This window comes from Papaver somniferum, chromosome 2 (assembly GCF_003573695.1).
Source record: "Papaver somniferum cultivar HN1 chromosome 2, ASM357369v1, whole genome shotgun sequence".
NCBI lineage: Eukaryota > Viridiplantae > Streptophyta > Magnoliopsida > Ranunculales > Papaveraceae > Papaver > Papaver somniferum.
Window position 1 is genome coordinate 217,164,539 of NC_039359.1, and position 23,332 is coordinate 217,187,870.

The 23,332-nt window shown below is 36.7% G+C and overlaps 1 protein-coding gene across 1 annotated transcript; it reads left to right on the plus strand.

Annotated features, from left to right (window-relative positions):
• Nucleotides 1–19,168: 19,168 nt before the first annotated feature.
• LOC113350538 (cytokinin riboside 5'-monophosphate phosphoribohydrolase LOG8-like) lies at nucleotides 19,169–21,230 on the plus strand. The gene is made up of 7 exons (XM_026594689.1): nucleotides 19,169–19,503; nucleotides 19,813–19,910; nucleotides 20,020–20,050; nucleotides 20,363–20,462; nucleotides 20,568–20,638; nucleotides 20,718–20,861; nucleotides 20,950–21,230. Exons 1-7 carry the CDS (start codon nucleotides 19,387–19,389, stop codon nucleotides 20,998–21,000), a joined length of 612 nt encoding a protein of 203 aa, XP_026450474.1. The 5' UTR covers nucleotides 19,169–19,386; the 3' UTR covers nucleotides 21,001–21,230.
• Nucleotides 21,231–23,332: the final 2,102 nt, after the last annotated feature.

Consider the following 23,332-nt stretch of genomic DNA (forward strand, 5'->3'; position numbering starts at 1 on the left):
TGATCCCAGCAGGATACTACGCACTTGATTCCCCTAGATGATCTCACCCACAACTAAGAGTTGCTACGACCCAAAGTCGAAGACTTGATAAACAAATCTGTCTCACACAGAAAAGTCTATAGGATTGAATAAATCTGTCTCCAACAGAAATACCCAAGAGTTTTTGTTCCGTCTTTTGATAAATCAAGGTGAACATGAACCAATTGATAAACCAGACTTATATTCCCGAAGAACAACCTAGTATTACCAATCACCTCAAAATAAACTTAATCGACTAGCGAAACAAGTTATTGTGGAATCAAAAACGATGAGACGAAGGTGTTTGTGACTATTTTTCTATCTTTCCTATTAGAGATATAAATCTCAAGCCAATTTTATAATTTCACTCAATCACGATATAAACATCAAGATCAGATCACACAACTACAAAGAGAATAGTTGGGTCTGGCTTCACAATCCCAATGAAGTCTTCAAGTGGTTAACCTATAGGGTCTCGAGAAGAAACCTAAGATTAAAGGAGAATCGACTCTAGTTATAAAACTAGTAACACACATGAGGTGTGGGGATTAGGTTTCCCAGTTGCTAGAGTTCTCCTTTATATAGTTTTCAAATCAGGGTTTGCAATCCAAGTTACCTTGGTAACAAAGCATTCAATAATCACCATTAGATGAAAAACCTAATTCAACCAAGCTAATATCTTTCAACCGTTAGATCGAACTTAGCTTGTCACACACAAATGAAATGTAACCTCATTTAGGGTTATGTAACCGTACCAAACGTGTTACACCATGTTGGTTCACAAATAGTTAACCGAGGTTAGCCATATGATTACTCTCATATCAACCTTATTCATCTTAACCATAACTAGTTCAAATGACTCAAATGAAACTAGTTAAAGAGTTGTTCAATTGCTATATTCTCATGGATTTATACAAGAACACAATTGAAGCAAAATCGGTTTGATTCACTCGAATCAATACGTGAACATTATATCCACGATTTGCAATGATTGCATTCCTTATTGATAAATGTTTAGGTTCATGTACAACCGATTTTAGAAAGTAACCACTTAAGTATGCGTACGGGTATGCGTAATTAAGTAACCGGATTTGAGTTTCGTTTGGTTTTCAAACTCAGCAGAAATTCACGGATGTGAACTTTCCGCCAGTATGCGTACGAGTATGCGTACTTTAGGTAACCAGATGAGTTTGGTTTTGGTTTTCAAACTCAGCAGAAATTCACGGACGTGAACTTCTGCCAGTATGCCTACGGGTACGCATACTTACCCAGTCTCCTACAACCTTTTTGTATACACACAAGTATGCATGCGTTAGGTTCCCGGTTTTGGACTTATACACTAATGTGCGATCACACTATGCTTATATCCAAAGATGGTTGCAAGATTCTAAACTCTTTATTTCAATCATTGAAACATTCTTCTATAATGATAATAGTCGTTTTCACACACTATTAGCATTAAAGCAATTTTTAGATATTGAAATAATCATTATCGAAACATTCCAAGTCTTACACCAAATGATTGTATCACACAAACCATGGAAGATGTTACTCGGAAATTTTCTCATGATATAAGATGAACTTGGTCGAAGCGAAAGCTTACCAACACATATTTCGAGAAATATGTAAGCGAGATATACTCAGCTCGAGATCTCAAATGTGTATATAGAAAACTATATCGTAACGCGAATTATGTCTCAATATAGGAGATAATAGAAATAGACTTTCCAAGTGATAGATGAGTTTAAAGTCTCCACATACCCTTGTTGATGAAGTTCCACAAGCTCCCCTTAGTAGTTCTTCGTCTTCAAAAGATGAACGCCGTGAAGTCTAAGATCAACTACACAATCTATTTCCTAGTCCGAGACATCTATAAATAGGCTAGAAATCAAGACTTATAGTTTTGATCACTAATATTGACAAACATGCTTGATATAGCAACACATGCGAGTTCGACCAAGCAGTGCTCTAACAACATACTTATTAGGTCTTAACGTGTTTGGCTGCTCTGATACTAGCTGAAAATGCCAGGGGTACCAAAATACACCACAAACTTTTTCTTAGACAATCTGTATGGACAAATTCAACACAACTCCGAGAGTAAAAACTCAATTAAGGAAAGTGCCTAGAGTTATATCTCATTCTCTCTTGTTGTTACAACGTTTACATAAATGAATCTATGAACCTAACAACCAAGGGAATTCTTGGATGGCACCAAAGACCAATGTCCAGGGATCAATCAAGTCTTATCCAACTAACAAGGTTAGACCTAGCTACTATGATTGATCAGCGCACAACCTGTGATATTTCACTTATAAAGATAAACATTATAATGCGGAAAAAGAAATAACACAGACACCATAAATTTTGTTAAAGAGAAAACCGCATATGCATAAAAACCCCGGGACCTGGTCCAGATTGAACACCAAACTGTATTAAGAAGATACAGACACTAGCCTACTACCAATTAATTTCGGTCTAGAATATAGTTGAGCCTGAACTCAGTCTCCCACTTATTCAAGTACAGTCGCGCTCTTTACGCTTCTTGAATCCCAGCAAGACTCCACACAATTGATTCCCTTAGACGGTCTCACACCAACTAAGAATTGCTTCAACTCAATTGACGACTTTAAACCAGATCCTCCTCCCACAGATTAAGCATATTATTGATTTCCTTATTTACGATCTAAAAGGATGATCAGATCAAATGATAGATCCAGGTGATGGAAATCGATAACAACTTAGACAAAAGTATGGTTATCCTCAAAATCCGGATTTATGCAACCCGAAGTGCAGCCTAGATTATTATTCACCTCACAAGTATAAAACTTGCGGTATCAATAAAGTATGAGACGAAGAGACTTTGTTGATCACTATCTATCTTGATTGATGGAGCAAGTCTCTACAAACAATCAAGACCGGGATACTCAAGTTATCAAGATAAAAGATAACTGGACCTGGCTTCATGAATCCCAATGAATTCTTTATAGTCGCTAAACCCTAAAAGGTTTTCTGGAGAGGATGACTCTAAATACAACTAGGACACACCAAAAAGTAGTGTCAGAATTCAAAGATCCCAGTTTCCAAGAGTTCCCCTTATATAGACTTCAAAGCCTAGGTTTCTTTAGGTTTAAACTAAGATAGCTTTGGAACCAAGCAAACAATATTCACCGTTAGATGAAAGCTTTGAATCTTATTCACATATACAAGATATAGCCTATGGTTAGGTTAACCGTAACTGTACCGTTTATAAAAACTATGTTCAACATGGTGAGCCGAAACTAGCCGATTTGAATTTAAAAGCTTAACACTCATTTTCATGTTTACTAAGACATTAATATTGAGTCGCAATCATGTGATCAAATGAGTCTAGTGTTAATTGGAGAATTGATCAAATGAAAATTACTTCATAGAGATAATTTAATTGCAATTGAATCATAATCGACATAGTTTGTAAATGTACAAAGTACAATTACATGAATCGTTCGTGAATTGGCTGAATCACAGTACGCGGACCGGTTTGAAAACTTATATGCAACAATCGAGTTACAGAGTCTACAGAATTTCTCAGTTCATAAACCGGTTTGCAAACTTATGCAATTATCGAGTTCCGAACTCTACAGAACTTTTCAGTTCACGTACCGGTTTGCAAACTTTGAACCAACTCAAAGTTCCGTAGTCTACATAACTTTTTATCTCACGTACCGGTTTGCAAACTCAAGACCTTTGCCGGTTGATCCTAGGTCATTATATTATATTTCGAATTTGATCAAGTATGATAAAGTATGAACAAATGTTCATTAAGCTTAGTCATTATATTTCGAGAAATTCGTAAACTAAATAATTAGTTCTCAACTCGAAATTCTTGTCTATGCAAGCTAGTCTAATTAGTTATGCAACAATCGTCTCAAAGATAAGAAAGTGAATATAACTTGAGAAATAGGTGGTCCAGTCTTCACTTACCTTTTGTTGATGAAGTTCTCCAAAATCTTCGGTTGATCTTCGCCTTCAAACGGTAGAACGCAAATGATGACTGGATCGTTTCTTAACTCCACTATCCTAGACCGAACTTAACTAATCGTGGACTAGAAATCAAGATATAGTTTTGACAACTAAATTTGACAACAAGCTTGATATAGCAACACTTGTGAGTTCGACCGAGCAATGCTCTAACACTTGTGTGCTTGTTGGGTCTCCCCTCTTAGTGGCGAATGACAAGCCCGATCACCTCTTCAGTCCCGCCCCGTGTTTTCCTTCGGAAAAGACACGTTTGGTTCCTGTGCCTACCTATCTATCGAGAAGGTATTGATTTTTGTCCCGGTGCAGAATGTGCCAAGAATTTGCTTCTGTCTTTGTGCAGGTGGTGACTAGGCAGGTAAACCTGCGTAAAATTTTTCCACACTTTTATGAGATATAAACTTTATGAGATTAAATCTCTAGCCTACCCAGGACTTACTCATGGACAAAATGCTTTGGTTATCGGTATAAGCCAATGGCTTCTTTACCAAGCCGGATGCCGCCATCAAGACCAGGGCACACATCGTAAAGGCCCTAAAGTCATGAGCAGTATGGTAGGGTGCTTGATGAGTGGCTTCGCGCGCAGGAGGAATATCAAATTAAAAAGTAAAACGATAGTCTAAACACTAAAATATCTAGGATATTTATAACCCAAGTTTTAGGAAAAGAAAGCAAGAAAACAAATATGTCTAATGCTGCATTGACAAGGGAAGTAAGCAAAAGCAAACAACAAAGAGATCGCATTCATTCTGTTTAGGGTCCTACGTACTGTAATTCATGGCGCCATGATTAGTGAAACCATTATCTTGTTGTCTTGTGGACATATATTTCTTCTTCCTATCCCTTTCTCCATTTTGTTACTGTTATAAATTGTGCTTGTGGGGTGGGAATGTAACTATTCTCTGCTTGCCTTGAATATTCAACCAACCCCATCCTAAAAAAGCCCTTGAAACTTAAAACAGCTAAGACTTATCATCTTCTCTAAAACTTTTGACTCAAATCATCAAACCTCCCTAATGTAAGGTACTTATTGCATCCTAACAGTAGCTGTAGCTGCAAAACTCCAGATAGATAACTATTAACACTGTGCATGCAACGTATGACCATCTCCGTACGTAGAATTCAGATATCCCATTATGGAGCTACGTACTGTTCTAAACACGCAACGTGGTTGATTAGGGGACTAGTAACTTTTAACATGTCCGGTCTCAGTTCTGAAGGCATGCAGCTTTAATTTGGTGGAATAGGACTCGTTATAATCAACACAACAGGGTACGTATGTCCTATATATATACTAGCAGTCCCATTTATAGGATTGTCTTTTTGAAATCCTATCCAAAAGAACAAGTTGCTAAGAACCGTGCACAGTGTTGCACATGTGAATGGGTTCCGTCAGAAAAATGAATGCGAATTGGTTACTGGCCGTAACCTCGTGCCAAAATGTCAAGAGACCATCAGCCCTCCAATGTTTCTTCCGATTTAAAACCGTCTTGTTTTATCCTATATAGACCACGTAATAACATGTGCTCGCATCAGGCTAGTTCTCTTTAATTGAGTTTTTCGTGAGTCCTATATGTAAATCATCATGTAAGAGCAAGTCTTATGGTGGAAGAGTTCCATCTTCCATCTTCCACGCCACTTCAGCATTTGGAATCGTGGATGGAAATGCAAGTGTAGTGGTGGAATAGTGAAAACGCTATTCTTAATAGCGTTTTTTCTCAGCCGTTAGATTTCAACAACTCATCCTAAATCTACGGACAAAAAAAACAACGCTATTCTTATTGGCGTTCAGATGGATTTCACGAACCCTTCCACAAAACGGTGGAACCTTGCTTGGATTTTCCGTGGAAAACCCCAACTTGGAAACCATTAGACTTGACCTTTCATGGTTTTTCCACACTTGGAATAGGTTGGATTCCACCATAAGACTTGCTCTTATAGCACTTCCATGGTTTTTCCGCACTTGGAATAGGTTGGATTTCACCATAAGACTTGCTCTTACAACACTTTCATGATTTTTTCACACTTGAAATAGTTTGGATTCCACCATAAGACTTGCTCTAACAAGAATGTCGGGTTTTATAAGGTGTTACTTGATTACACAGTACACACAATGCGATATATTGATATTACTTTTTCCATAAAAACGACAAGAATATAGCAAGTTGCATGTCCTAAAATTTGTCTACCGACCAATATCTTTCTTCCGTCGTGTCAGATATATTTTATCACCCGAAATTATCCTTTCCATTCAGTTTTTTCTTTTTCTTTTATGATTGTTTGTGATGGAATGGCTACTGATGAGCTTTGCCCAGGTGAAACATTACAACTTGGCTACAGCCTACAGGTCTACACAATAATTTGGTTTTCTATTTTCTTCATGGTCATACTACCTCAAAGATACTTCTTGTTTCGTCACATTACAAACCTTTGTATGATATCTAACTTCGAATCATCGCAGGTTCTCTACCGCATTCCCTAGTTACTGTCACTTCACACCTTCACGGTCTTTGACATGCTTCATTGTAGTTGCTCTTTGATTAGCTGAAGGGTCAAGAGAGAATAAATGAACCCTGCTTCCGACAGCCCAAAAATCTGGTGCCTATTGCCTAAGAAAACGAGGGCTGGCCATTTCTGATTTATAAACATGTTGCATGTCTAGAACTTTAGGGCAGGTCTGGCCTACGCGCACCCGGCCAAGTTGCAGGTCCGGCGTTGGCTTTATTCTTCATTTCCAAATACCCTGTTGGGGAAATCATTTGTACTGATAATATAATCCAATGCTTCTTACCAGACCGGGTGCCGCCAACAAGATCTGGACTCACACCCTAACATGATACATGGCGTTCGGTGGAGGGTGGTAAGCCCTCCTCCTCCTAAGGTCCTCCTCCAACAGATCAATACTAAGCGCAAGATCAGGAGTATGAAAGTAAAAAGAAATATGATAGTTTAAAAAACTAAGCATATCTAGGATGTTTTTAATCCAAGTTTTGGAAAAAGAAAGTAAGAAAACAAACGAGGGCTGGCCATTTCTGATCTCGAAACATGTTGTGTGTTTAGGCTCCGCGACAGGTATGGCCTGTGCCCACCTACGCCCACCTGACCAGACTGCAGGTCCGGCGTTGGCTTTACTCTTCATTTCCAAATACACTGGTCGGGAACATCATTTGTACTCATGGTATAAGCCAATTCCTTCATTCTTCATTTCCAAATTCTCTGGTTGGTGACATCTTTTGTCCTGATGGTATATGCCGATGGCTTCTTTAGAAAACCAAGGGTGCCGCCAACAAGATCTGGGCACACATCCTGTGAGGGCCTAACGCCGTGAGCCGTATGTAGGGTGCTTGATGCGTGGCGTTGCGCGTGGTAAGCTCTTCTTCCCTGAAGGTCCTCCAACAAATTAACATTACGCGCGCGCGGAGGAATATAAAATCAAAAAGAAAAAAATGATAGTTCAAACACCAAAAATCTAGGATATTTGTAACCCAAGTTTTAGGAAAAGAAAGCAAGAAAACAAATATGTTTATTTCTGCATTGACAAGGCAGGTACGCAAAAGCAAACAACAAAGGCATCACATTCATTCTATATTTTAGGGTCCTACGTACTGTATAATGCATGGCGCCATGATTAATGAAACCATTATTTTGTCTTGTGGTTGTGGACATATATTTCTTCTTCCTATCTCTTTCTCAATTTTGTTAATGTTGTAAATCATGCTTGTGGGGGTGGAAGTGGGAGAACTATTTCCTGCTTGAAACTTAAAAGCTAAAATCATCTTCTTACAAATTTTTGACTCAAGTCATTATCCCTAATCTAATGTTCTTATCGCATCCTACAAAAAGAAAAATATATCTCAAAAAATTGAAGGATAAGAAGAAGGCTTTATTCAGCTAGATAACTATTAGCACAGTGCAACATATATATCCAGATTATTTATCCATTATGGAGCTACTGTTCTGAAACTGCAACGTGGCTATTTAGGGGACTAGTAACTTAAAAATATGCACGGTGTGAGTTCTGAAGGCAACTTTAATTGGCAGAATAGGACTCTTAATTGATAATCAACACAACAGCGTACGTTTGTCGGTCTTAATGTCCTATATATACACTAGCAGTCCCATTTATAGGATTCGGTTTTTGACTCCATTTAGATGAACATAGAAGAACAAGTTGCATGCTACGAAACCGTACGTGCACAATGATGCATGTGAATGGTTTTGCGTCAGAAAAATGTATGCAGTAGCTAGTTTGAATTGGTTACTGGCCGTAACCGTGCCAAAATGCCAAGGGACCATCAACCCCATTGCTTCTTTCAAGTAATAACATGTGCCTCGTATCAGGCTAGTTTTCTTTAATTGAGTTTTTCGTGAGTCTTGTAAATCATCGTGTAACACGACTGTCGGGTTTTCTAGCTAACGTATTACTTGATTACACAGTACGCACAATGCGATAACTGGAGATTCTCATTGATGAAATCCGACCCAAAATCTATTATTGTAACCCAATATGGGCCCGGTGATGCAGAATTTGTTACTGTAACGATTGAAATAGTTCGTTTCTGGATTGAAAAATTAAAAGAGGAAGAAGGAGAAGAAATGAAGATAAGAACAAGAATATAGCAAGTTGCATGTCCTTAAATGAAAAGCAACGGAACTAACTACTTGCTTTACTACGTACTCCCAAAGGCTCGAAATCGTTAGCTTCCTTGAGGAGGTTCATGACAGTTATGTGGCCTTAATTTTCTCATGGTCTACCAACCAGTATTTTTCGAACGTCCTGTCGGATATATTTTGTCACCGAAAATTTGTTCCATAACTCAAAAGCTTATGTGGAAATGCAATTTATACCGCAAAAAAATCTGCAGTGTGATTCAACACTGTCACGGTGACACATGTATGCTCATGGATAATTGAAGGAGGTTTTTTCCATTGGATACACCTTATAATTATTTCAGTAGCAGAACCAAAAAATGTCGGATGGAAAACCGATGTCTCTATACAGTGATAATATCGTTGAGTAATGTGAGTTGTCAACCCTAGATTTCTTAATCAATCAGAATATAAAAAGAAAAATAATAAATAAGAAAAAAATCCTATGTGTGTAAGTTTGTAACCATGAAAGAAAGAGCTCTTGGACTTTCGATTCGTCTTTAGCTAGGCTGTACTATCCGTCCCTGACATCTTTATCACCTGAATTAGAAAATTTTCACTGACATCTCAGTTCACATGATGGACGGAAAGAAAACGGAGGGAATTAAAGATTTTGGAAGATTTACAGAAAAAATATAAAAAAAAATCGGAGGATTTAGCAAAGTGTGGGTACTGGGTAGTGCCGTAGTGGCATGATAATTATGAAGGAAATGGTATCCACCATCCAATAAGAATCTCAAAAATTAGAAGAGAATCCATGGCATGCAACAGTAATGTGATTAAGCTTTGACTAATTCATGATTACTAGAGTCTAGTGATGATTTCAAAATTGAATAAACAAGTATTTGTTAAATCACCACGCTCTAATTATTATATAAACCCCATCTTTGCATTATTATTATCGTCCCATTCTGACAATAATAAGAGCTGGCACCGTGGAGAGAGATATCTCTTCCCTATCACTCTCCATCCCTCAAAACCTAAAAAAAGCAGCTATTATGGGCTCCCAAATTTAGTGTAGGGATCTGATCAGCCTTGCAGGGAAGGGAAATCGCACGGGTATTCTGTACCCGTATTATTTTACGCTTTACGCATACTGAGTAGCCGTAAAGCCGTTGATACGAGTAGTGAGTACGCGTATCTTTTTACACGAGTACTGAGTACGCGTTTCCGAAATTATATTTGTTTGACATTTTCTCGTTTAAACCTCTCACACACCCGATCCTAACCATTAATCATTAATAACGGCTCTATTTTCTACACCGTCGGATTCCAACGGTCATTTTTTCAAAATCCCTATAAATACCACTCTAATTCTATACTCAAACCACACAAAATCAATTGATTTCTTATTTTCTCCTTCTTATATCAATTGATTTCTTCTTTCTCTTCATCTTACTATACGTATTTGGTATTTAGATTTATAAAACCACCCATTTTTTTTAATCTTAGTAGCTTTCAAAATGGTACTTAATTTTGTCACACAAGAAGGGGTTGATCTTACTACTGCTTTTATTTATGTGAGTATGGACGAAATTGTGGGTTCGGCGCAAAAAACCGCTCTGTTTTGGAAACGTATTCTTGAAATTTTTGAGCAACGCAATGACAATCCATATCAAAGAGATTGGGAAGCTTTAAAAACCAAGATGAGAAATATTAAAAAAGATGTCAAAGAATTCGTGTCCATTCCTAACGCTCTATATTGGCAAACCAAAAGCGGTGCGAACCACGAAGATTTGGTAAGTTTTGTTAATTTTTTAAGTTTTTTCGAATAGTTGGTGATAATAGTAATAAACCTAATGTTTGTTATTTAATTTTTCAGACAAGAGATGCTCGCCTTCAATTTCAGGATCAACATAATCAACCATTCAAGTATGATGCATGTTATGAATTGTTTAGAGCAAAGGTCCCTGGATATAATTATGAACTAACTGTGAGCCAAAACAGTGAGTTGTGGGATAATACAAGGAAAATGCACGTCCTATAGGAACAAAGAAGGCCAAAAAACTATCCAGACAGAAGAAGGATCGTGAGCAAAGTATATCTAGAGAAGATGATGAGGGATCATCATTTTGGCATCATGCCACACTCGATCACGCGTTATTACACTACGTGTTTGTACCTCCTTTGGTATAGGTTGTTTAATAATACGTAATCGTTCATCCAAATATAGTTGTGTAAACATTAGCAAAACTTTCTCTTCTTCATCACTATCACTAGAGGTATCCAAATAGATTCCATATTTAGCTCTCACATAAGAACGCATTAGACTCATTATGCACCTTAACACACAAAAATAACACTATCAATTTGTGTATACCATACATAAATATAAGTCTACATTGAGATGGTAGTTTAATTCATTTTATTCAACATAAATCAAGACACATAACAAATAATCATGGATTTTTCACTAAATATATGTTTCAATAACGTTATTGAATTGCGTACTACATACCCAACCAACGTAATATCAAGAATTTCATCAAAACTAAAATCAAAATCAAATTAATTTGAAACCCTAACATTAGAATCACTCACCTTTAGATGATTTTTTGGATGAAATTCGAAATTGAAGAATGGATTTGTTTCACCTTGTAGTAACCATCAAACCCTTTTAATCTAATCAATCGAATCGCAATGAATCAACATGAAAATCGAAAGGGGGTAAGAGAGGTTTTGAGAGGATGAAAGGAAGAGAAGAAGAAGAAATAGTCGACTGAACCAAGTATTGTGTTCTTAAACCTATGAAACGCGTACTGAGTACTTGTTTTCTGGTCAAGTCAACGAGTTGACATACACGGATACTGAGTACGCGTATGACACTATTCATACGGGTACTGAGTACACGTCTCATATAGGGAAGGAATGAGAGGGCATCATAACAAGACTGCCTTTCAAGTGCCATCCCTTTCCTACATTTGAGGGATAGGGAAGGGATAGCTAGCACCATACTGGTAGCTCTAAACAAACTTATCTCAAAAAGCAGCAGCTCCTATTTATAAATAAACTGATTGAAAACCAATAGTCTTACTTGTATGTACCTGTTCTTCCTTCAAGTATATCATCCATACCTAGCTAAAAACAGCTTCTAATTGTCTTTACCTATTTATTTTATTTTTATGATAAATGTTTTTGTTTTTTATTTTTTATTTTTTATTCTTCTTGTTTCGGGGTATTTTCTTGTGATTAATTGAGAGGCGACGGCCACCTAATCCTTTTGGCTTCATTTGTTGCTATATTTAAACTCGAACTTCATGGTTGGTGAGTAGGAAGTGACTTATGCCATATAAACCAAATTAGGAATGGAATGTCTTCTTCTCCCGACCAAATTGGAGAATTTGCATTCCTATAGTTTTAATAAACTCGAGCAGCAATTTCTATAGTGCTGCTGCCTAATTGGAAAAGATGTTTTACTCTATGCATTATGGAAATCCATTATTATTAAAAAAAATGTTATTTTTAGGCTTATTTTTATGTACATGTCAAACAACTGATTTTACTATTTTAGCACTCGTTATAGGTATGTCAAAGTGGTAAAAACATCTGCGTTTATGTTTTATTTCACAAATAAAAATACATGATAGACTTTCCAACGAGCGATAGAGTGTCCATTGTTTAATGGTCAAATAATCATTTGTTGGTCATTCCAACGCTAGCGATGGTCACTATGTCGCCCGCGGACTTGATTATTGCTCATCAGTTCCTCATCCAACGACTATTAATTTTCTCCTTCTATAAATACCCAATTTCAAACTCATTTCAACTCAACCAGAATTTCTAAGCCTCTCTAGAATTTCTCAGTCTGTCAATCTTCTTCAAATCTAAAACAATCACACATTCTCTACAATTCTTAATTTCTTGTAATATGGATTCACAATCTCAAAGGCAAAGGTAAAACAACCAAAGTCCGTGGTCCAAAATACAACCTCAAAGAAGACGAATGCAGTTGTCGTAATTAAGTTTTTTTACCCAAAATTGTATCGATGGTGCTCAACAACATGGTAACATCATGTGGGAAAACATATTTTATAAATATGAAGAACAAACCATGCACATCAATTGTCGTGATGGAAAAGGGTTGGCAGCACGCTTCATTGTAATTAATAAGGAAGTCGCCTCTTATGTTGGATTGATAATGCAAGCCAAGATAGGCTGGAAGAGTGGTCTTGTGGAAGTGATGTCGAAAGATTTTTCATACAGATTGGCAGCAAAATCATGGCAAAATTTCGCTTTCGAAAGTTGTTATCATATTTTGAGGGTGATGAAAAAATATAATCCAAAATTTGTAGCATCTAATCAACAAGTAGCTGAAAGGTCACCATACAATTCTTCTCCCTCAACACCAAATTCTTCACCATTTTCAACTGGTCCATCAAATTATTCACTAGACACCCCAAAAAACTCAAATGTCAACTTAGTTCTCAATAATAATGATGGTAATAAAAAACTTTTAGGAACAAACAAAGTAAGACTTGCTAGAAAATCATCTCAAGAAGGTGGAATATCCGATGGATTTAACATGGTGGAGTTTATGGAACATTAGAAGACCGTCGAGAAGCAAAGAATGATTGATAGGAAATTTCAAAACACGGAGAGTAAGAAAAGTCGCCTTTTTCAGAAAAATTTGTGAATGACAAGCATAACATTCTTCAAGCTGACACTTCAATTATGAACACCCATCAAATACATCTGTGGAAAATAGAATTTGATAGGATTCAAGCACAGATTGAAAAACAAGCTTAATATAAAAACAACCAACCTGATGGTGATAATGATGAGTTCGATGTAGTAGAACCTCCAGATAATTTATGTATTAATTTAAGTTTTCATTTGAAGTGCTTCATTTTAGTTTGATTTTTTTTATTTCATTTTACTACTTCGTTAGTTTGAAATGAAAAGTTGATTAATTTGAAATGTCACGGTCTACTTAAATAAGGTTCGCTCGTTAACTTAAACTAACCAACTTAATAATTAAACCAAAATACATAACTTAATAATTAAACTAAAATACATAACTTAACAATTAAACTAAAATACATAATTTAATAATTACGGTCATCCGCTCTTCCATACTCTTCCCAAAGATTCGCTCTCAGATCGTCTCTTAAACTGTCATACAAATTGTGGTTTTGAATGTAATAGTCATTTGAGCATAATTTCTTGCAGGAAATCCTTTTTGTGGTTGAATCTCAGGACTCATATCTTCATCTTCATAGTTAGTCAACTCCTTATCGCGACGGGTTTCCTGAATTACCATGTTATGAAGAATTATGCAAGTGCATAGTCTTGTGCATTTCATGAGAACTCAATCCACGATATGGCCCACAAATAATGATGGCTGCACATGAACCTTCTTGTCCCATGGAACCGTCCCGGAACCGCAGGAACCGTACCGGTACCGCCCCGGAATCGCGGTCAGATGGGACAGGTACAAGTACTAAAACTGGTACCGTGCCTAGAGGAGGTACGAGTAACGGTCCTATGCTATTCCCGTACCGTCCCGTAGTACCGAGGATCTATATCAGTTGAAATTAGGGGTTAAATCCTAGCGGTTGATAGTAGGGGTTGAACCCTTTCTCTATCGTATTCTCTTCATTTTTGTTTCCTCTCAGTTTCATCTTCCTCTCAGAGAAGAGGCGAGAAGAGGCCGTCGACGCACCAGTCAGCACCATATTCTAATCATCATCACCAGTTCTAAGTTCTAATCACCATTACCACACCATCTTCTAAGCCACCACACCACCATTTTCGTTTTCTATTTACTGCAAGTTTAACCCTAGCAATCAAACAAGCTCCTTCTCGTTATTGACAAACCCTAACATTTTCGATATAATTAACAAACCAGCTCGTTTATATTTGCTGCAAGTTTTTCATCCTGGTACATCTTCTTCGGGTATAATTAACAAACCCTAAGATTTTCGATAATTTCATTTTGTTTTTATTCATGTATCCTGGTTGGCTTTACATAGTGTTGTTGTTTACTTGTCTAATGATTTAATTGAAAGGGTTCAAAACGTGTAATTTGATGTATAGATTTGTGCAATTTCAAATGAGATATGGATAAATAGGGAATATCAGGGTGTATTCGTATCTCCTGCATTTTTGGTACTTTCATTGATGCATCTGTGTAACTGTGCAGAACCTGCAGGTATTTTATTTTTCTTAAATTTGTATGTGTTTGTGGGTTCTGCTTGAAATTCATGTTAGCTAGGTGTTTTGGGTTTAATTTGGTGTGGACTTGGTAAATTGTGTAGTGTCTTGTGAAAAGGTGTGAATTCGTTTCTGCTTGAAACTCTCATATTGGTTTAATTTCTGCTTGAAACTCTCATATTGGCATCAAAAGGTGTGAATTCGTTTATATACTTCACATGATGTCAAGTTTCTAGAAACATTGATGTGAAGTAAATCTGTAATTTGTGTCAGTAAATCTGTATTTTTGAATGAATTTTGTTTTTCAAACCATTTCTTATGCAAATGCAATAATCTGTATTGATGAGCTCTCGGTTTAACACTTAACTTGTTTTTTTCATTTTAGATGGATGCAAATGAAACTCAAAGTCAAGCTGCAACTGAAGTTGGTTCCTCTATTAACCCTACATCTGTACCTGCACCTTCTGCTGATGCACAAAAAGCTGTACAAGGAGATCCAAATGAAGCTACAACTCCTGTTGTTAATGTAGCCAAGAATCCTAAATCCACTTCAAAAGCTTGGAAGGATTTCATAAAATTAGATGAGGTATGGGCACAATGTAAGTGTTTGACGAGTCTGATTCTGATGGGAATAATACATGCAAGTCTAGTTTTGATATTCTGGCTTGGTGGAAGGCTAACACTAGCAGGTATAAGATAATTTCATGTATGGAAAAGGATATATTATCCATGTCAGTATCTTCGGTTGCCTTTGAATCAGCTTTTAGCACCGGAAAGCGTGTTCTTAGTCCATGGAGAAGTTCTTTATCTCCAAGAACAGTTGAGGCTTTGCTCTGTTGTCAAAGATGGTTGAGCAAACCCATCGATCTTGATATTTTAGCTGATTATGTACCAGATGATAACTCCAAGGATGAGGAAGATAATATAAACTTTTCTTTGTTTGATTACTATTTCAATATTCATGTGTTTTTTCGATAATACCTTGCTGATTACTCCCTCTTCTTTCTGAACAAGAACATCACCATTGGGTTTTAAGTCTTACTCTACATGCCTTATGTTATTCACTGACAATCAGAGACCCTCATTCCCATCTGATAATGCTTAGAATGCCAATGTGTTTTTTTTATTATTATCCTTTAGCAGAGATTGCTGGTTATATGTGCCTATTGTTAGATTTCGACTCATGCCTTTTATGCATAAACTGAAATATAAATTGCGGTTGCAGACATCTTGGGTGTGGTTCAATTGTCAGAGGTCTTGGATGCTTGATGCTTGGATATGGAGTTCGTTTTTTGTCACACCAAACTTATGAAAGTGGTCAATTGCCAAAGCGAAATGCTGTTTTTTTACTTTGCTTTCTGTTTTTTCTAGTTGAACTCTTAAACAGTTAATGTTGTTAAACTTAGAAGTTTAAAGATTTTCCTTAAAGTATGTATGAATTCAGGTCTCAAGAAAGTCTTAACAGTTAAAGTTTTTAAACTTAGAACTCTCAAGATTTTTTGCTTTGCTTTCTTGTTTTTTTTTTACATATGCATTATGCAGATATGCTACAGGTAAAGAACCGGTCCCGTCCCGTACCGAGTTAAACAGGTACAGGTACAAGGTATAGGTACCGGCCATAGGGAGGTACATGTACTGAGCTAGGCAAAAACCCGTACCGTCCCATCCCATGTGCAACCCTACAAATAATAGAGAACTTCCTCTACAAAAGTGTGTTCTACATCCTTCCTCACTGCCGTTTGACGGTCGTTAAAATGCCGGTATGAATGGCCCAATGCCCCGACAAGGGGCTGACGGTAACACTTACCCAAGGTGGACCATTTTGGGTAGATACCATCTGCAAGATAATACCCATGAGTGTACTGATGGCCGTTGATCATGAAACTGACTTAGAGACAAACTCCGTACTTCAGATCTTCAAACAGAGGCGACTTGTGCAAAATATTACCAAGAAGACCAAAAAAAGCGTGTCATATCCAACAATTATAAGAAGCAGCAGCTTCAAGGATAACCGTTGGTTTTAGATAATGACCCTTATATCGACCGACCCAATAAACAAGGCATCCCTGCCATACCCAATGGATAAAATCAAGACTACCTAGCATTCCTGAGAATCCCCTTTCCTCATTCTCCCTCAATATTTGTCTATCATCTTCCTCGGTTGGTTTTCGTAAATATGTTGGACGAAAATGATTAACCATTACTTCATAAAACAAAGAAAGGTAAGTGAATGAAGTTGTTTTACCCATACGAAGGTACTCATCGTTCACATCCGCTAGAGTGCCATAACCTAGAATCCTTAAAGCTGAAGTAACTTTCTTTTAGGACTATTACCACTAATATTCAGTGCATCAAACTGATAATTAAATTGAGGTTCTACTCGTCAAAGCTCTACAATAATATTTTTCACCAGATGTCATGGCATGTGGAATCGACCTTGAAAAGTTTGATCATAGTACACACAATTGGGAAGAAAATAATCGTGCATCAGCTTCTGGTGGTAAGATTCTCTCCCTTAATACGTATATCTTCTCGAGAATACTTCTTGTGGATCTGGAACTCTAGGTATTTCGCCTGTATGTACGAGCATCAGAGTGTCGATTAATTTATTATCTCCATCTTCCTCATCGTCAAGTTCTTGTAGCCTCCTTTGATGCATTTCTTGCTGTAATCTAAAACGATTCATAATAACATTCCTCTCTTTATTGGATCTCCCTACTGATGATTATGAAATTTAGAATTGAGAATACAGGAAGAGAAAATGGGAAATATATGTAGAAGTAGGTGTGAGTAATTTTAAGAAGTATAAGGACGTATATATAGGAACCAACATGGGGATTAGAACTGGCGATATAACTAGTGGACGATAATCATAATATCACTGCCGATATTATTTAAATCGAGCAATGGGTTTTATGTCTCCAGCAATATTCATTCTATCCCTAGCGCTATTAACAATATCGTTCGTTTGAATCTCGGTCTCTCTGTGATTTCCCCATAGTAGCACAATTCATTTTCCATGTCACCTGGTATGTCAAACATGTTTTTTTATCCTTGTGCATAAGAATAGGCCTCACCCACGCAGATTTTTAATTGATCAAGCAATAAATTCACTGATTTACTAGATTAACAGGACCAACCACACAAATCTATGATAACCGGTCTCTTCTCTTCAGGTTATTAGAAATTATTTCCTATGTTTCTATAAAAGAGTTACTACTATTTTCTTTCTTGGAGGCGATAGACTGCCTGCCTTTTGTCCTGCAAAACCTCCCGACAGAGGTATGATTCTTGCATTTGGATGACGAAGATGGGTCCCATCATTTGTCTCAGTCGATGATTTTAACGAGATAAAATGCTCGATCAACCAAGCATTTCCGATGTTTTCTTCATTTTATCATAAAATATTTTGCAAAAAAAGAGGTGGTATTGTTTTTCCAATTTATTTGCTCAGTAATAGAAAAAAAATACATAAATTACAAAAGAGGAAAACCAAAACCACACACACAATAGACTTACCGTCCATTATAGAAAATTTCACAAAAAACATTCAGGAAGACCCAGGTAATGGATCAACGAAAAATTTTAACAATGTGACTGGACCCAGAGAGCGATTTCAATATCACCTGGGAGTAAAAATTCTTATCAGAACTTCCTATGGTGGGTGCAAAATTATTGCCAAATGGCGTTCTAGTTTGTCTTTGACATACAAAATAGGTCCTAAGGTGGGCCTTAAAGTGTCAGTTTAGCACGATAAAATAAACATATTTCCATCGTGTTAGGATACCAAAAACATAAATACTTATGCTATTCCGAAAGTGGAAATTAAAAGTAGAAGTCAAAAACAAAACTCTTTTACTTTATAAAAAATTAACTTTTGTATTTTCAGAAGTCAGTTCTCGAATAATATTTACCCAAATGACTTCACTTAAAAGCAAATTTTGTGAGTATAATCCATACACCTTATCAGGATTCAGGAGGAGCTTGCTCTATCAAACAGTGCAAGTTGGAGGACCCAAAGTTCCCTTCTTCCACTAATAAGAGAGCTCTTTATGTGCAGCAGCCAGCAGTACTTAAAGGCTGTCAAGGAAGGACTTGTAAGAAGAATCTTAGTACTCGATTCAGAATCTGAAGGGCTCGAAAATAGAACACAAGATTAACCCATTTATATTAAGGCAAGTGGACCCAAATTCTGCTAAACTAAACCCGGCTCCAATTATATTCATCTAATAAAATCCCTGTTTTTGTCCTCTTTTCCATTATCTTCTTCTCAAGAGAATTTTTTTTTTATTTTTTTTTTAATTTTCTTGTATATATAGCTTTTCCAAGGCCGACAGATAGAAGACGTGAATAATGTTGATTAGAAATTAGTAGAAAAGGGAAAGAGAGATTTTTGAAGGAATTTGGTGGGCTACTCATACTTTTCTGGACTCACCATCATAAAAACCAAAACTTTCTGAGAAAAACAAAACAAAGTTATTCTCTCTTCTTATTTGTTTAGGAAGAACCCCAAAGATTCTGATTTCTCTGTTTTCTAATTCTTTGGCGATGGATGATGGTGGTATTGAGAGTAATAAGTTTAAGACAATTTGTGTCTTCTGTGGAAGTAATCCTGGGAATAGACAGGTCTTTAGTGATGCTGCTGTTGACTTGGGTGCTCAAATGGTAACTGTTTGCTTATTCTTCTTGTTGATTGGATTCTCTGATTCCGATATTGAAACCCCTTTTAATTGGGATTGATTTTAGATAATGGGTATTTTCTATTTTTGATTTATCAAACTCTTTTATGTGTATTGCAAATTGAATATAAGATGTTTGAGAAATGAACATGTGTATGAGTAATTGGTTGTCCTACTTTAACTTAGTTCCTGCAAATTTCTATGTTTTTTGGAATTAAGGATTGAATTTTGGATTTGTTCAATGGCTAAGGTGTATGGGTTTTGATTTTTATTCAATGGGTGTTTTAACTGTCAGGTCGAGAGGAAGATAAATTTGGTATATGGTGGTGGAAGTGTTGGATTAATGGGTTCGATATCTAGAAAGGTTTTCGAAGGAGGTTGTCATGTTCTTGGGTAAATTAATCCTGCAATTTTCGACTGTTGATTTGGTTTTCTTGCTCTCTATTTCATTAAATCAAGCTGCAGATGTTTCGTATTGTGACATTTTTCTCATAATTTCCAGGGTCATTCCAAGAGCTCTTATGCCTCTTGAGGTATTTGTGCTCTTAAACTGTCTTGCATTTTCTCTAGCTTTTCCCCCTTTTCAATTAACATTGATTGACTTGTTTTTCTTATAAAAGCGAAAGAATCATTGCTTATAACAAGATTTCTATGATCAAGCCGGAATATGACCAACTGGTGTAATTTGAATCTGTTAGTTGTAGATGTCATGAAAAACAATTGCTTTGATGCTTATATTATGTCCTTACTCTCTTGAAGTTACCAAGTTTGCTAATGAGTCTTATCTAGTTCAAAAAACTTGTTTTCTAAAGTATCCTTGTTGTAAAACCGATTTGTGTTTGCAGATATCTGGACCAACTGTAGGTGAAGTAAGAGTAGTTCCGGACATGCATGAACGTAAAGCAGTAATGGCTAAAGAATCTGATGCGTTTATCGCGCTTCCTGGTTAGCAATTATGTCTTTTATGTTTTATAGAAAGGTTTGATGGATGTCTTACTGAGCATTAAAACAATATCTTTTCCTAATTTCATACAGTTTGATTTGTTTTAGGTGGATATGGAACAATGGAAGAGACATTGGAGATGATAACTTGGTACCAATTAGGAATACATACCAAACCGGTAAATTATTCTATTCTTTAGAAAATTTTGACTGTTCAGTGAGGGTTTGAGTTATAATAGAGTTTTGGTTTTGGCGTAGGTCGGTTTGCTAAATGTTGATGGATATTATGATACTCTTCTGGCGCTGTTTGATAATGGCGTGAAAGAAGGTTTCATCAAACCAGCTGCTAGAGGTATAGTTGTGTCTGCATCGACGGCGAAAGAATTATTGACGAAGATGGAGGTAATGTTCCGGGGAGGTGGAAATGGATAGGAGAGAACCAAGTCATAATTTCGCATTCTAACTTATCTTATGATTTATAATGTTACAGCAACAAATTCAGTTCTCCGACCATATTGCTCCACATGAAAGCTGGAAATGAAGAACCTAAGGTGATTACATCCAAGGGGAAACTCCTCCGTGAAATTCATCATTACATTCTAAAACGCTGAATTCCCATTTGGATTTTCATTCTTTCGTATATGCATTCATACGTATGAGAATTTAATGATGGGTGCACAACTGTTCAATATCATATCTATTTTGGATGTTCATCATTGTTTGCTAGTCTGAAATTCGAATGAAGATATCGTGTTTGCTTCTCATTGCTAAGTAACAGTGGTTCGTGGATAATCAAATTGTGTCTTCTTAACTTCCCGGTACTAGAAAGTGACACGAATTCTTCACGGCTTTCTTGACATAAAACGCTCTAATATGCATTTATGTGACCAACTGCAATTGAGTAAACATGCCAGACACTATCTTTCTGTATTTCTGACTAAGCAGGAGAAATTCTCCATGGTAATAGTAGGTAACAGTGATGGTAATTGTTACAGAGTCGCAGAGACAGTCAATGTTGAATTCTACATGGTCTTGATCTGCTCATACTTACTGAATCTGTGCCTAAATTCTACATGTATAGTGGAATCAGATAGACTACAAAGTGAGCTTGTTGAGAACATTGGCATTCTGTTCTATATTCATTGGCATCCAATCTGAAACCTTATGACTAAAAGCCCAAGGACAAAAAGTTAAAGGGCTTAACCGGAATCAAACATGCGATAAATCTTTTGGAACGATTTTTTGGGACCATGGTTTTTTTGGGGGACCATGGTTTTATTTTGGGCAAAGACATTAGAAGTAAATCTAGGTCACCCCTTATCTAGATAATTATATTAATATCTAAATTACCCTTCTGATTAATTTTGGGTGATGACTACTTAGTGTTAATAATAGTTAGTGTAATGATTAGTGAGATGATTAAGTTAAAGATAATTAGTGAGATTAAAAAATCAGATGGTTTTTTTTAAAGAAATAGAATTAGTGAGAGAGTAAAGTTAGAGAAGATGAAGAAGGAAAACATGAAAAACGATGGATTTTACCAACCACAACCGGAGGAAGGGTATTTGGGTATCCAGGTAGGCTTCAAACTTAGATAATGTTGGTTGAATTGCTCCAAACTTTCAAAAAAAATGAAATTTTTTATGTAGATTTGGACCAGTTCGGTTATCATATGTCAAAAACATGTAACCGAACACACCTGAAAGTGTAATTCAGTTACGTTTTCCAAACACGCAGGTTACCGAACTCGCTCGTTAATGGAGGTTTTGGTCGTACAGTATAATGTTCGGTTACCTAGGATAAAATGGTAGGTAACCGAACTTTGAACTTAACAATTTATTTGGGTACATCTTTTGTGTTCGGTTAGTTCGCAAACTTCAACGCAACCAAGTTCCCAACCGAACTGCAGGTTAAAAGTAACCTAGTGTTAGAAGTTCGGTTGGTTCGCAAACTTCAACACATTTTGCGAATCAACCGAACTGAGCTTATATATGCATATATGCAATTAGGCAAACGTTCGGTTACTACGAAATTTATTTCTTGACGAATTAGGCAGAGTTCGGTTACGAAGTTTCAAAGGTAGAGTTCGGTTACAAAGAAAACTTAACATTTTTGCGAACGAAACGAACTTGTGGACTTCTCATTATTTTCGTAAACTAAAGTTCGGTGATATCCTTATTTTGCGAAGGAACCGAACTTATGGACTTGCGTTGTTCTAATACAAGGAGTTCGGTTAAAAGTATGTTTTTTGCGAATCAACCGAACTCTGAGTTCGGTTAAGAAAAAATTAATTCTTGATAACCGAACTTTTCTCTGAAAAAAAAACCTCCATTAAACCTCTATGCAACTTCCATTTTCAACTCGTTTTAATGATTACTTCTCATTTATTCAACCAAGAACGAATGACAAGTAATGGGTTTGTGAGAATATCTTTGTTAATGTTTTAAATTAAGCTATATATATATATATAGTGGTGGTGGTTGGTGGTGGTGGTAATCAGACGTGGTGGTGGTAATCGGCGGTGGTGGGCGGGGTGGTAATCGGTGGTTGGTGGTGGTGATAATCGGAGGTGGTGGTGGTGGTAATCGGCGATGATAGGAGGCGGTGGTGGGAGGAGGTGGTGGTTATATATATATGTGGTTATTGGGTTGGTTTTAAATTAAATTAGGTTAAGAGTAGGTTAGTCATTTCAATGCTTTAGGACACCCATATAATTATAGGGCAGGTGACCTAATAAGACAATGGTCCCCAAAAAAAATCATGGTCCCAAAAAATCGTTCATCTTTTGGTCGCAAGGATTTAAAGGTGTAAATTATAAGTTCCATGCCGGGCCGGATTGGGCATCTCAGCCCATCTATTGAAAAGGCCAAGCC